Source organism: Coregonus clupeaformis, chromosome 12, assembly GCF_020615455.1.
Source record: "Coregonus clupeaformis isolate EN_2021a chromosome 12, ASM2061545v1, whole genome shotgun sequence".
Classification (NCBI taxonomy): domain Eukaryota; kingdom Metazoa; phylum Chordata; class Actinopteri; order Salmoniformes; family Salmonidae; genus Coregonus; species Coregonus clupeaformis.
Window position 1 is genome coordinate 20,722,955 of NC_059203.1, and position 14,126 is coordinate 20,737,080.

At 38.4% G+C, this 14,126-nt stretch overlaps 1 protein-coding gene across 1 annotated transcript in view; it reads right to left on the minus strand.

The window, feature by feature from the left end:
- The window catches only part of LOC121578813 (glutamate receptor-interacting protein 2-like), a 189,980-nt gene that overhangs the window by 73,210 nt on the left and 102,644 nt on the right, over positions 1 to 14,126 (minus strand). Inside the window, exons 10-11 of the mRNA XM_045224103.1 lie at positions 1,080 to 1,226; positions 110 to 271 (exon numbers count right to left, since the gene is read on the minus strand). Coding sequence (XP_045080038.1) covers positions 110 to 271; positions 1,080 to 1,226 — 309 coding nt within the window. The remainder of the gene's footprint in view (positions 1 to 109; positions 272 to 1,079; positions 1,227 to 14,126) is intronic.

Consider the following 14,126-nt stretch of genomic DNA (forward strand, 5'->3'; position numbering starts at 1 on the left):
TACCTGCAAAAGGGTGGTCAAATTAAGATCCTACACCTGTACAATAGTACTGTGTCTAGTGGACAGGGTCTTTTAATGGGGAGGGATTTGAAGGCCATACAGTACGTACATGAGCTCTTATGCTCTTTTTTCCTCTGCCGTCTCTTCATCATGGAGTTGCGTGGGCTCATAGGGACAGCTGTACGAGGCAGGGTACTGGAGCTCTGGCTGGTTGACCCAGGGCCTGATGTGGTGGTGGTGGAGCTGGGGGAGAAGTTGGTCGACACTAGGGCTGGAGAGAGAGCGAGAGAGAGTGAGAGGTAGAGAGAGAGAGAGAGAGAGAGAGAGAGAGAGAGGGAGAGAGAGAGAGAGAGAGAGAGAGAGAGAGAGAGAGAGAGAGAGAGAGAGAGAGAGAGAGAGAGAGAGAGAGAGAGAGAGAGAGAGAGAGAGAGAGAGAGAGAGAGAGAGAGAGAGAGAGAGAGAGAGAGAGAGAGAGAGAGAGAGAGAGAGAGAGAGAGAGGGAGAGAGAGAGAGAACAGAGGGAGAGAGAGATGAGGGAAAGAAGAGTCACTAAGGCTGCAGAGAGAAGGAGAGAAGTCATTTTAAAAAGTGTCTGCTAAATGGCATACTGTATATATTAAGGCTGGAGAGAAAGAGTCAGGTGGACACTAAGGCAGTAGAGTGAGGGAGAGACTAAAGTTATGTAGATACTGACTCTTGGTGGACACTAGGGCAGTAGGGAGACGGAGAGACTAATGTCATGTAGATACTGACTCTTGGTGGACACTAGGGCAGTAGGGAGACGGAGAGACTAATGTCATGTAGATACTGACTCCTTGTGGACAGTAGGGCAGTAGGGAGACAGAGAGACAAAAGTCACTTAGAAACTGAATCTTGGTGGACACTGAGGCAGTAGGGAGACGGAGAGACTAATGTCATGTAGATACTGACTCTTGGTGGACACTAAGACAGACACAGCGCTGACCAGACACAGACACAGACACAAGGTATAGCTTCATTTCCGCTAGTGTGAGAGCAAAGGTATGAGCCAAAGCACAGACACAGAAAGACGTAGAAACAGAAGCAGAGGCGATACTTACATTTGCAGTACTCCTGTGTGCTGGAGGGGTTGGAGGAAGTGGTCCAGGTATTAGCGTTGGTCTTACAGTGAGAGGAGGGGTGCTGGGGAGCACAGTAATTCACACAGGGGTCCCATGAGTGGGGGTGGTCACTCTTCTGAACCTTCACTGAAACACAGAGAAGAGGGAGGAGAGGAGAGAAGTGTGAAACACAGAGAAGAGGGAGGAGAGGAGAGAAGTGTGAAACACAGAGAAGAGGGAGGAGAGGAGAGAAGTGTGAAACACAGAGAAGAGGGAGGAGAGGAGAGAAGTGTGAAACACAGAGAAGAGGGAGGAGAGGGAGAGAAGTGGTGAAACACAGAGAAGAGGGAGGAGAGGAGAGAAGTGTGAAACACAGAGAAGAGGGAGGAGAGGAGAGAAGTCTGAAACACAGAGAAGAGGGAGGAGAGGAGAGAAGTCTGAAACACAGAGAAGAGGGAGGAGAGGAGAGAAGTCTGAAACACAGAGAAGAGGTAGGAGAGGACAGAAGTGTGAAACACACAGAGAAGAGGGAGGAGAGGGAGAGAAGTCTGAAACACAGAGAAGAGGGAGGAGAGAAGTGTGAAACACAGAGAAGAGGGAGGAGAGGAGAGAAGTGTGAAACACCGAGAAGAGGGAGGAGAGGAGAGAAGTGTGAAACACAGAGAAGAGGGAGGAGAGGAGAGAAGTCTGAAACACAGAGAAGAGGTAGGAGAGGAGAGAAGTCTGAAACACAGAGAAGAGGGAGGAGAGGAGAGAAGTGTGAAACACAGAGAAGAGGGAGGAGAGGAGAGAAGTGTGAAACACAGAGAAGAGGGAGGAGAGGAGAGAAGTCTGAAACACAGAGAAGAGGGAGGAGAGGAGAGAAGTGTGAAACACAGAGAAGAGGTAGGAGAGGACAGAAGTGTGAAACACAGAGAAGAGGGAGGAGAGGAGAGAAGTCTGAAACACAGAGAAGAGGGAGGAGAGAAGTCTGACTGACTGGATTCGAACTCAGATCACAAGACTGTTAACCTGGTGAGCAAAAGCCTATAGACAGTAGGGTCACACATGGGTCACACCAGTGAGGGGGTAACTCTTCTGGGGCCTCATTTATAAACGTTGTGTACGCACATAATATGCCCCAAAACGTGCATGCGCCAGTATTCACGCAGAAGATGGCATTCATAAAAACTGAACTTAATGTGAGAATGTGCTTATCCTCCTGCAAACCTTAGACCATGTGTATGCACAGCTTCTAGTGGTTGAAGTCCTGCATTGAAAGAAGGCAAAGGCCTAGTAGTAGCCTAAAAGTAGTCTAGTAGTAGTAGTCTAGTAGCAGTCTAGTTGTAGAATAGTAGTAGCCTAGTAGTAGTCTAGTAGTAGCCTATTAGTAGTATAGTAGTAGTCTAGTGGTAGTATAGTAGTAGCCTAAGAGTAGACTAGTAGTAGTCTAGTAGTAGTCTAGTTGTAGTCTAGTAGTAGCCTAGTAGTAGTCTAGTTGTAGTCTAGTAGTAGTCTAGTAGTAGTCTAGTAGAAGTCTAGAAGTAGCCAAGTAGTAGTCTAGTAGTAGTATAGCAGTAGCCTAGTAGTAGTCTAGTAGTAGTCTAGTAGTAGCCTAGTAGTAGTAGTATAGTAGTAGTCTAGCAGTAGTCTAGTAGTAGCCTAGTAGTGGCAAAGCAGTAGTATAGTAGTATTCTAGTAGTAGCCTAGTAGTAGTCTAGTAGTATTATAGTAGTAGCCTAGTAGTAGTGTAGTTATAGTCTAATAGTAGTCTAGTAGTACTCTAGTAGTAGTATAGTAGTAGTCTAGTAGTAGTCTAGTAGTAGTCTAGTAGTAGTATAGTAGTAGCCTAGTAGTAGTCTAGAAGTAGTCTAGTAGTAGAATAGTAGTAGTCTAGTAGTAGTAGTCTAGTTGTGGTCTAGTAGTAGTCTAGTAGTAGTCTAGTAGTAGCCTAGTAGTAGTGTAGTTATAGTCTAGTAGTAGTCTAGTAGTACTCTAGTAGTAGTGTAGTAGTAGTCTAGTAGTAGTCTAGTAGTAGTAGTCTAGTTGTGGTCTAGTAGTAGTCTAGTAGTAGTCTAGTAGTGGTATAGTAGTGGTCTAGTAGTAGTCTAGCAGTAGTATAGTAGTAGCCTAGTAGTAGTCTAGTAGTAGCCTAGTAGTAGTATAGTAGTAGTATAGTAGTAGTTTAGTAGTAGTCTAGTAGTAGTCTAGTAGTAGCCTAGTAGTAGTCTAGTAGTAGTCTAGTAGTAGCCTAGTAGGAGTCTAGTAGTAGTCTAGCAGTAGTCTAGCAGTAGTCTAGTATTAGTCTAGTAGTAGTCTAGTAGTAGCCTAGTTGTGGTCTAGTTGTAGTCTAGTTGTAGCCTAGTAGTAGTCTAGTAGTATAGTAGTAGTCTATAAGTAGTCTAGTAGTAGTCTAGTAGTAGTCTAGTAGTAGTCTAGTAGTAGCAAAGTAGTAGTCTAGTAGTAGTATAATAGTAGTCTAGTAGTAGTCTAGTAGTAGTCTAGTTGTAGAATAGTAGTAGCCTAGTTGTAGTCTAGTAGTAGCCTATTAGTAGTATAGTAGTAGTCTAGTGGTAGTATAGTAGTAGCCTAAGAGTAGACTAGTAGTAGTCTAGTTGTAGTCTAGTAGTAGCCTAGTAGTAGTCTAGTTGTAGTCTAGTAGTAGTCTAGTAGTAGTCTAGTAGAAGTCTAGAAGTAGCCAAGTAGTAGTCTAGTAGTAGTATAGTAGTAGCCTAGTAGTAGTCTAGTAGTAGTCTAGTAGTAGTATAGTAGAAGCCTAGTAGTAGTAGTATAGTAGTAGTCTAGCAGTAGTCTAGTAGTAGCCTAGTAGTGGCAAAGCAGTAGTATAGTAGTAGTATAGTAGTATCCTAGTAGTAGCCTAGTAGTAGTATAGTAGTATTATAGTAGTAGCCTAGTAGTTGTGTAGTTATAGTCTAGTAGTAGTCTAGTAGTACTCCAGTAGTAGTATAGTAGTAGTCTAGTAGTAGTCTAGTAGTAGTCTAGTAGTAGTATAGTAGTAGCCTAGTAGTAGTCTAGTAGTAGTCTAGTAGTAGTATAGTAGTAGTCTAGTAGAAGTCTAGTAGTAGTCTAGTAGTAGTAGTCTAGTTGTGGTCTAGTAGTAGTCTAGTAGTAGTCTAGTAGTAGCCTAGTAGTAGTGTAGTTATAGTCTAGTAGTAGTCTAGTAGTAGTATAGTAGTAGCCTAGTAGTAGTCATAGTAGTAGTCTAGTAGTAGCCTAGTAGTAGTAGTCTAGTAGTGGTCTAGCAGTAGTCTAGTAGTAGCCTAGTAGTGGCAAAGCAGTAGTATAGTAGTAGTCTAGCAGTAGCCTAGTAGTAGTCTAGTAGTAGTCTAGTAGTAGCCTAGTAGTAGTATAGTAGTAGTCTAGTAGTAGTCTAGTAGTACTCTAGTAGTAGTATAGTAGTAGTCTAGTAGTAGTCTAGTAGTAGTCTAGTAGTAGTCTAGTAGTAGCCTAGTAGTAGTCTAGAAGTAGTCTAGTAGTAGTCTAGTAGTAGTCTAGTAGTAGTCTAGTAGCTAGTTGTAGTCTAGTAGTAGTCTAGTAGTAGTCTAGTAGTAGCCTAGTAGTAGTGTAGTTATAGTCTAGTAGTAGTCTAGTAGTAGTCTAGTAGTAGTGTAGTAGTAGTCTAGTAGTGAGTCTAGTAGTAGTTAGTAGTCTAGTAGTAGTCTAGTAGTAGTCTAGTAGTAGTGTAGTAGTGGTCTAGTAGTAGTCTATAGTAGTCTAGTAGTAGTCTAGCAGTAGTATAGTAGTAACCTAGTAGTAGTCTAGTAGTAGCCTAGTAGTAGTATAGTAGTAGCATAGTAGTAGTTTAGTAGTAGTCTAGTAGTAGTCTAGTAGTAGCCTAGTAGTAGTCTAGTAGTAGTCTAGTAGTAGCCTAGTAGTAGTCTAGTAGTAGTCTAGTAGTAGTCTAGTAGTAGTCTAGAGTAGTCTAGTAGTAGCCTAGTAGTAGTCTAGTTGTAGTCTAGTTGTAGTCTAGTAGTAGTCTAGTAGTATAGTAGTAGTCATATAGTAGTCTAGTAGTAGTCTAGTAGTAGTCTAGTAGTAGTCTAGTAGTAGCCAAAGTAGTAGTCTAGTAGTAGTATAACAGTAGTCTAGTAGTAGTCTAGTAGTAGTCTAGTTGTAGAATAGTAGTAGCCTAGTTGTAGTCTAGTAGTAGCCTGGTAGTAGTATAGTAGTAGTCTAGTAGTAGTCTAGTAGATAGTAGTAGCCTAAGAGTAGACTAGTAGTAGTCTAGTTGTAGTCTAGTAGTAGCCTAGTAGTAGTCTAGTTGTAGTATAGTAGTAGTCTAGTAGTAGTCTAGTAGAAGTCTAGAAGTAGCCAAGTAGTAGTCTAGTAGTAGTATAGTAGTAGCCTAGTAGTAGTCTAGTAGTAGTCTAGTAGTGTCTAGTAGAAGCCTAGTAGTATAGTAGTAGTATAGTAGTAGTCTAGCAAGCAGTAGTCTAGTAGTAGCCTAGTAGTGGCAAAGCAGTAGTATAGTAGTAGTATAGTAGTATCCTAGTAGTAGCCTAGTAGTAGTATAGTAGTATTGTAGTAGTAGCCTAGTAGTTGTGTAGTTATAGTCTAGTAGTAGTCTAGTAGTAGTCCAGTAGTAGTCTAGTAGTAGTCTAGTAGTAGTCTAGTAGTAGTCTAGTAGTAGTATAGTAGTAGCCTAGTAGTAGTATAGTAGTAGCCTAGTAGTAGTCTAGTAGTAGTCTAGTAGTAGTCTAGTAGTAGTATAGTAGTGGTCTAGTAGTAGTCTAGTAGTAGTCTAGTAGTAGCCTAGTAGTAGTGTAGTTATAGTCTAGTAGTAGTCTAGTAGTACTCTAGTAGTAGTATAGTAGTAGTCTAGTAGTAGTCTGGTAGTAGTCTAGTAGTAGTAGTCTAGTTGTGGTCTAGTAGTAGTCTAGTAGTAGTCTAGTATTATTCTAGTAGTAGTCTAGTAGTGGTATAGTAGTGGTCTAGTAGTAGTCTAGCAGTAGTATAGTAGTAGCCTAGTAGTAGTCTAGTAGTAGCCTAGTAGTAGTATAGTAGTAGTATAGTAGTAGTCTAGTAGTAGTCTAGTAGTAGTATAGTAGTAGTCTAGTAGTAGCCTAGTAGTAGTCTAGTAGTAGTCTAGTAGTAGCCTAGTAGTAGTCTAGTAGTAGTCTAGCAGTAGTCTAGTATTAGTCTAGTAGTAGTCTAGTAGTAGCCTAGTTGTGGTCTAGTTGTAGTCTAGTTGTAGCCTAGTAGTAGTCTAGTAGTATAGTAGTAGTATATAAGTAGTCTAGTAGTAGTCTAGTAGTAGTCTATAAGTAGTCTAGTAGTAGCCAAGTAGTAGTCTAATAGTAGTATAATAGTAGTCTAGTAGTAGTCTAGTAGTAGTGTAGTAGTAGTGTAGTAGTAGTCTAGTTTTAGTCTAGTAGTAGTCTAGTAGTAGTCTAGTAGTAAACTAGTAGTAGTCTAGTAGTAGTCTAGTAGTAGTATAGTAGTAGCCTAGTAGTAGTATAGTAGTAGTCTAGCATTAGTCTAGTATTAGCCTGTGGCAAAGCAGTAGTATAGTAGTAGCCTAGTATAAGTATAGTAGTAGCCTAGTAGTAGCCTAGTAGTAGTCTAGTAGTAGTCTAGTAGTACCCTAGTAGTAGTCTAGTTGTAGTCTAGTAGTAGTCTAGTAGTAGTCTAGTAGTAGTATAGTAGTAGTCTAGTGGTAGTATAGTAGTAGCCTAAGAGTAGACTAGTAGTAGTCTAGTAGTAGTCTAGTTGTAGTCTAGTAGTAGCCTAGTAGTAGTCTAGTTGTAGTCTAGTAGTAGTCTAGTAGTAGTCTAGTAGAAGTCTAGAAGTAGCCAAGTAGTAGTCTAGTAGTAGTATAGTAGTAGCCTAGTAGTAGTCTAGTAGTAGTCTAGTAGTAGCCTAGTAGTAGTAGTATAGTAGTAGTCTAGCAGTAGTCTAGTAGTAGCCTAGTAGTGGCAAAGCAGTAGTATAGTAGTAGTATAGTAGTATTCTAGTAGTAGCCTAGTAGTAGTCTAGTAGTATTATGTAGTAGCCTAGTAGTAGTGTAGTTATAGTCTAATAGTAGTCTAGTAGTACTCTAGTAGTAGTATAGTAGTAGTCTAGTAGTAGTCTAGTAGTAGTCTAGTAGTAGTATAGTAGTAGCCTAGTAGTAGTCTAGAAGTAGTCTAGTAGTAGAATAGTAGTAGTCTAGTAGTAGTCTAGTAGTAGTCTAGTAGTAGTAGTCTAGTTGTGGTCTAGTAGTAGTCTAGTAGTAGCCTAGTAGTAGTGTAGTTATAGTCTAGTAGTAGTCTAGTAGTACTTTAGTATTAGTGTAGTAGTAGTCTAGTAGTAGTCTAGTAGTAGTAGTCTAGTTGTGGTCTAGTAGTAGTCTAGTAGTAGTCTAGTAGTGGTATAGTAGTGGTTTAGTAGTAGTCTAGCAGTAGTATAGTAGTAGCCTAGTAGTAGTCTAGTAGTAGCCTAGTAGTAGTATAGTAGTAGTATAGTAGTAGTTTAGTAGTAGTCTAGTAGTAGTATAGTAGTAGTCTAGTAGTAGCCTAGTAGTAGTCTAGTAGTAGTCTAGTAGTAGCCTAGTAGTAGTCTAGTAGTAGTATAGCAGTAGTCTAGTATTAGTCTAGTAGTAGTCTAGTAGTAGCCTAGTTGTGGTCTAGTTGTAGTCTAGTTGTAGCCTAGTAGTAGTCTAGTAGTATAGTAGTAGTCTATAAGTAGTCTAGTAGTAGTCTAGTAGTAGTCTAGTAGTAGTCTAGTAGTAGCAAAGTAGTAATCTAGTAGTAGTATAATAGTAGTCTAGTAGTAGTCTAGTAGTAGTCTAGTTGTAGAATAGTAGTAGCCTAGTTGTAGTCTAGTAGTAGCCTATTAGTAGTATAGTAGTAGTCTAGTGGTAGTATAGTAGTAGGCCTAAGAGTAGACTAGTAGTAGTCTAGTTGTAGTCTAGTAGTAGCCTAGTAGTAGTCTAGTTGCAGTCTAGTAGTAGTCTAGTAGTAATCTAGTAGAGGTCTAAGTAGCCAAGTAGTAGTCTAGTAGTAGTATAGTAGTAGCCTAGTAGTAGTCTAGTAGTAGTCTAGTAGTAGTATAGTAGAAGCATAGTAGTAGTAGTATAGTAGTAGTCTAGCAGTAGTCTAGTAGTAGCCTAGTAGTGGCAAAGCAGTAGTATAGTAGTAGTATAGTAGTATCCTAGTAGTAGCCTAGTAGTAGTATAGTAGTATTATAGTAGTAGCCTCAGTAGTTGTGTAGTTATAGTCTAGTAGTAGTCTAGTAGTACTCAGTAGTAGTATAGTAGTAGTCTAGTAGTAGTCCAGTAGTAGTCTAGTAGTAGTCTAGTAGTAGCCTAGTAGTAATCTAGTAGTAGTCTAGTGGTAGTATAGTAGTAGTCTAGTGGTAGTCTAGTAGTAGTCTAGTAGTAGTAGTCTAGTTGTGGTCTAGTAGTAGTCTAGTAGTACTCTAGTAGTAGTATAGTAGTAGTCTAATAGTAGTAGTCTGGTAGTAGTCTAGTAGTAGTAGTCTAGTTGTGGTCTAGTAGTAGTCTAGTAGTAGTCTAGTATTATTCTAGTAGTAGTCTAGCAGTAGTATAGTAGTAGCCTAGTAGTAGTCTAGTAGTAGCCTAGTAGTAGTATAGTAGTAGTCTAGTAGTAGTCTAGTAGTAGTATAGTTGTAGTCTAGTAGTAGCCTAGTAGTAGTCTAGTAGTAGCCTAGTAGTAGTCTAGTAGTAGTCTAGCAGTAGTCTAGTATTAGTCTAGTAGTAGTCTAGTAGTAGCCTAGTTGTGGTCTAGTTGTAGTCTAGTTGTAGCCTAGTAGTAGTCTAGTAGTATAGTAGTAGTATATAAGTAGTCTAGTAGTAGTCTAGTAGTAGTCTATAAGTAGTCTAGTAGTAGCCAAGTAGTAGTCTAATAGTAGTATAATAGTAGTCTAGTAGTAGTCTAGTAGTAGTGTAGTAGTAGTGTAGTAGTAGTCTAGTTTTAGTCTAGTAGTAGTCTAGTAGTAGTCTAGTAGTAGTATAGTAGTAAACTAGTAGTAGTCTAGTAGTAGTCTAGTAGTAGTATAGTAGTAGCCTAGTAGTAGTATAGTAGTAGTCTAGCATTAGTCTAGTATTAGCCTAGTAGTGGCAAAGCAGTAGTATAGTAGTAGCCTAGTATAAGTATAGTAGTAGCCTAGTAGTAGCCTAGTAGTAGTCTAGTAGTAGTCTAGTAGTACCCTAGTAGTAGTCTAGTTGTAGTCTAGTAGTAGTCTAGTAGTAGTCTAGTAGTAGTCTAGAAGTAGCCAAATAGTAGTCTAGTAGTAGTACAGTAGTAGTCTAGTAGTAGTCTATTAGTAGCCTAGTAGTAGTCTAGTAGTAGACTAGCAGTAGTCTAGTAGTAGCCTAGAAGTAGTATATTAGTAGTATAGTAGTAGCCTAGTTAGTCTAGTAGTAGTCTAGTAGTAGTATAGTGGTAGCCTAGTAGTAGTAGTATAGTAGTAGTCTAGCAGTAGTAAAGTGTTAGCCTAGTAGTGGCAAAGCAGTAGTATAGTAGTAGTATAGTAGTAGTCTAGTAGTAGCCTAGTAGTAGTCTAGTAGTAGTATAGTAGTAGCCTAGTAGTAGTCTAGAAGTAGTCTAGCAGTAGTCTAGTAGTAGCCTATAAGTAGTATAGTAGTAGTATAGTAGTAGCCTAGTAGTAGTATAGTAGTAGTCTAGCAGTAGTCTAGTATTAGCCTAGTAGTGGCAAAACAGTAGTATCGTAGTAGTATAGTAGTAGTATAGTAGTAGCCTAGTAGTAGTCTAGTAGTAGTCTAGTAGTAGTCAAGTTGTAGTCTAGTAGTAGTATAGTAGTAGTCTAGAAGTAGTCTAGTAGTAGTCTAGTAGTAGTCAAGTTGTAGTCTAGTCGTAGTATAGTAGTAGTGTAGAAGTAGTCTAGTAGTAGTCTAGTAGTAGTCTAGTAGTAGCCTAGTAGTAGTCTAGTAGTAGTATAGTAGTAGTGTAGAAGTAGTCTAGTAGTAGTCTAGTAGTAGTCTAGTAGTAGCCTAGTAGTAGTCTAGTAGTAGTATAGTAGTAGTCTAGAAGTAGTCTAGTAGTAGCCTAGTGGTAGTCTAGTAGTAGTAGTATAGTAGCCTAGTAGTAGTCTAGTAATAGTCTAGTAGTAGCCTAGTAGTAGTCTAGTAGTAGTCTAGTAGTAGTCTAGTAGTAGCCTAGTAGTGGACTAGCAGTAGTATAGTAGTAGCCTAGTAGTAGTATAGTAGTAGTCTGGTAGTAGTCTAGTAGTAGTCAAGTTGTAGTCTAGTCGTATTATAGTAGTAGTGTAGAAGTAGTCTAGTAGTAGTCTAGTAGTAGTCTAGTAGTAGCCTAGTAGTAGTCTAGTAGTAGTATAGTCGTAGTATAGTAGTAGTGTAGAAGTAGTCTAGTAGTAGTCTAGTAGTAGTCTAGTAGTAGCCTAGTAGTAGTCTAGTAGTAGTACAGTAGTAGTCTAGAAGTAGTATAGTAGTAGCCTAGTGGTAGTCTAGTAGTAGTAGTATAGTAGCCTAGTAGTAGTCTAGTAATAGTCTAGTAGTAGTATAGTAGTAGCCTAGTAGTAGTCTAGTAGTAGTCTAGTAGTAGTCTAGTAGTAGCCTAGTAGTGGACTAGCAGTAGTATAGTAGTAGCCTAGTAGTAGTATAGTAGTAGCCTAGTAGTAGTATAGCAGTAGTATAGTAGTAGCCTAGTAGTAGTATAGTCGTAGTATAGTCGTAGCCTAGTAGTAGTATAGTAGTAGTATAGTCGTAGCCTAGTAGTAGTCTAGTGGTAGTCTAGAAGTAGCCTAGTAGTAGTTTAGAAGTATAGTAGTAGTAGTAGTATAGTAGTAGCCTAGTAGTAGTCTAGTGGTAGTCTAGAAGTAGTCTAGAAGTAGTATAGTAGTAGTATAGTAGTAGTATAGTAGTAGCCTAGTAGTAGTATAGCAGTAGTATAGTAGTAGCCTAGTAGTAGTAGTATAGTATCCTAGTAGTAGTCTAGTAATAGTCTAGTAGTAGTATAGTAGTAGCCTAGTAGTAGTCTAGTAGTAGTCTAGTAGTAGTCTAGTAGTAGCCTAGTAGTGGTATAGCAGTAGTATAGTAGTAGCCTAGTAGTAGTATAGTAGTAGTATAGTCGTAGCCTAGTAGTAATCTAGTGGTAGTCTAGAAGCAGCCTAGTAGTAGTTTAGAAGTATAGTAGTAGTAGTATGTAGTAGCCTAGTAGTAGTCTAGTGGTAGTCTAGAAGTAGTCTAGTAGTAGTATAGTAGTGAGTATAGTAGTATCCTAGTAGTGTCGAGTAGTAGTATAGTAGTAGTCTAGTAGTATATTAGTAGTCTATTAGTAGTCTAGCAATAGTATAGTAGTAGCCTATTAGTAGTATAGTAGTAGTAGAGTATTAGTATAGTAGTAGCCTAGTATTAGTCTAGTAGTAGTTTATTAGTAGTCTAGTAGTAGTCTAGTAGTAGTCTATTAGTAGTCTAGTAGTAGTCTAGTAGTAGTCTATTAGTAGTCTAGTAGTAGCCTAGTAGTGGCCTAGCAATAGTATAGTAGTAGTCTAGTAGTAGTATAGTAGTAGTCTAGTAGTAGTATATTAGTAGTCTAGTAGTATCCTAGTAGTAGAATAGTAGTAGTTTAGTAGTATAGTAGTAGTATTATAATAGTATGCTACAAGTAGTCTAGTAGTAGTCTAGTAGTAGTAGAGTAGTAGTATAGTAGTAGCCTAGTAGTAGTATAGTAGTAGTCTAGCAGTAGTCTAGTAGTAGCCTAGCAGTGGCCTAGTAGTAGTGTAGTAGTAGTATAGTAGTAGCCTAGTAGTAGTCTAGTAGTAGTATTAAAGTAGTATAGTAGTAGTATAGTAGTAGCCTAATAATAGTCTAGTAAAAGTCTAGTAGTAGTATAGTAGTTGCCTAGTAGTAGTCTAGGTGTAGTAGAGTAGTAGCCAAGTAGTAGTCTAGTAGTAGTCTAGTAGGAGCCTAGTAGTAGTCTAGTGTAGTCAAGTAGCCTAGTAGTAGTTTAGTAGTATATTATTAGTAGTAAAAGTAGTATCCTAGTAGTAGTCTAGTAGTAGTATAGTAGTAGTCTAGTAGTAGTATATTAGTAGTCTAGTGGTAGTCTAGTAGTAGTCTAGTGGTAGTCTATAAGTAGTCTAGTAGTAGTATAGTAGTAGTATAGTAGTATCCTAGTAGTAGCCTAGTAGTAGTCTAGTAGTATTATAGTAGTAGCCTAGTAGTAGTAGTATTAGTTGTATAGTAGTAGCCTAGAAGTAGTCTAGTGTTAGTCTAGAAGTAGCCTAGTAGTAGTTTAGTAGTAGTAGTATAGTAGTAGTATAGTAGTATCCTAGTAGTAATCTAGTAGTAGTCTAGTAGTAGTCTAGTAGTATTATAGTAGTAGCCTAGTAGTAGTATAGTAGTAGCCTAGTAGTGGCCTAGCAGTAGTTTAGTAGTAGTATAGTAGTAGTCAAGTAGTAGCCTAGTATTGGCCTAGCAATAGTATAGTAGTAGCCTAGTAGTAGTCTATTAGCAGTCTAGTAGTATTATAGTAGTTGCCTAGTAGTAGTCTAGCAATAGTATAGTAGTAGCCTAGTAGTAGTATAGTAGTAGTCTAGTAGTAGCTTAGTAGTAGTCTAGTGGTAGTCTAGAAGTAGCCTAGTAGAAGTCTAGTAGTAGCCTAGTAGTAGTCTAGTGGTAGTCTAGAAGTAGTCTAGTAGTATTATATTTATAGTATAGAAGTATATTAGTAGTATAGTAGTAGCAGCCTAGTAGTAGTCTAGTGGTAGTCTAGTGGTAGTCTAGAAGTAGCCTAGTAGTAGTTTAGTAGTAGTATAGTAGTAGTATTGTAGTATCCTAGTAGTAGTCTAGTAGTAGTATAGTAGTAGCCTAGCAGTAGCCTAGTAGTAGTCTAGTAGTAGTCTAGTAGCAGCCTAGTAGTAGTCTAGTAGTAGTCTTGTAGTAGCAAAGTAGTAGTCTAGTAGTAGTATAATAGTAGTCTAGTAGTAGTCTAGTAGTAGTCTAGTTGTAGAATAGTAGTAGCCTAGTTGTAGTCTAGTAGTAGCCTATTAGTAGTATAGTAGTAGTCTAGTGGTAGTATAGTAGTAGCCTAGTAGTAGTCTAGTTGTAGTCTAGTAGTAGTCTAGTAGTAGTCTAGTAGAAGTTTAGAAGTAGCCAAGTAGTATTCTAGTAGTAGTATAGTAGTAGCCTAGTAGTAGTCTAGTAGTAGTCTAGTAGTAATATAGTAGAAGCCTAGTAGTAGTAGTATAGTAGTAGTCTAGCAGTAGTCTAGTAGTAGAACTAGTAGTGGCAAAGCAGTAGTATAGTAGTAGTATAGTAGTATCCTAGTAGTAGCCTAGTAGTAGTATAGTAGTATTATAGTAGTAGCCTAGTAGTAGTGTAGTTATAGTCTAGTAGTAGTCTAGTAGTACTCCAGTAGTAGTATAGTAGTAGTCTAGTAGTAGTCTAGTAGTAGTATAGTAGTAGCCTAGTAGTAGTCTAGTAGTAGTCTAGTAGTAGTCTAGTAGTAGTATAGTAGTAGTCTAGTAGTAGTCTAGTAGTAGTCTAGTAGTAGTAGTCTAGTTGTGGTCTAGTAGTAGTCTAGTAGTAGTCTAGTAGTAGCCTAGTAGTAGTGTAGTTATAGTCTAGTAGTAGTCTAGTAGTACTCTAGTAGTAGTATAGTAGTAGTCTAGTAGTAGTCTGGTAGTAGTCTAGTAGTAGTAGTCTAGTTGTGGTCTAGTAGTAGTCTAGTAGTAGTCTAGTAGTAGTCTAGTATTATTATAGTATTAGTCTAGTAGTGGTATAGTAGTGGTCTAGTAGTAGTCTAGCAGTAGTATAGTAGTAGCCTAGTAGTAGTCTAGTAGTAGCCTAGTAGTAGTATAGTAGTAGTATAGTAGTAGTATAGTAGTAGTCTAGTAGTAGTCTAGTAGTAGTATAGTAGTAGTCTAGTAGTAGCCTAGTAGTAGTCTAGTAGTAGTCTAGTAGTAGCCTAGTAGTAGTCTAGTAGTAGTCTAGCAGTAGTCTAGTATTAGTCTAGTAGTAGCCTAGTTGTGGTCTAGTTGTAGTCTAGTTGTAGCCTAGTAGTAGTCTAGTAGTATAGTAGTAGTATATAAGTAGTCTAGTAGTAGTCTAGTTGTAGTCTATAA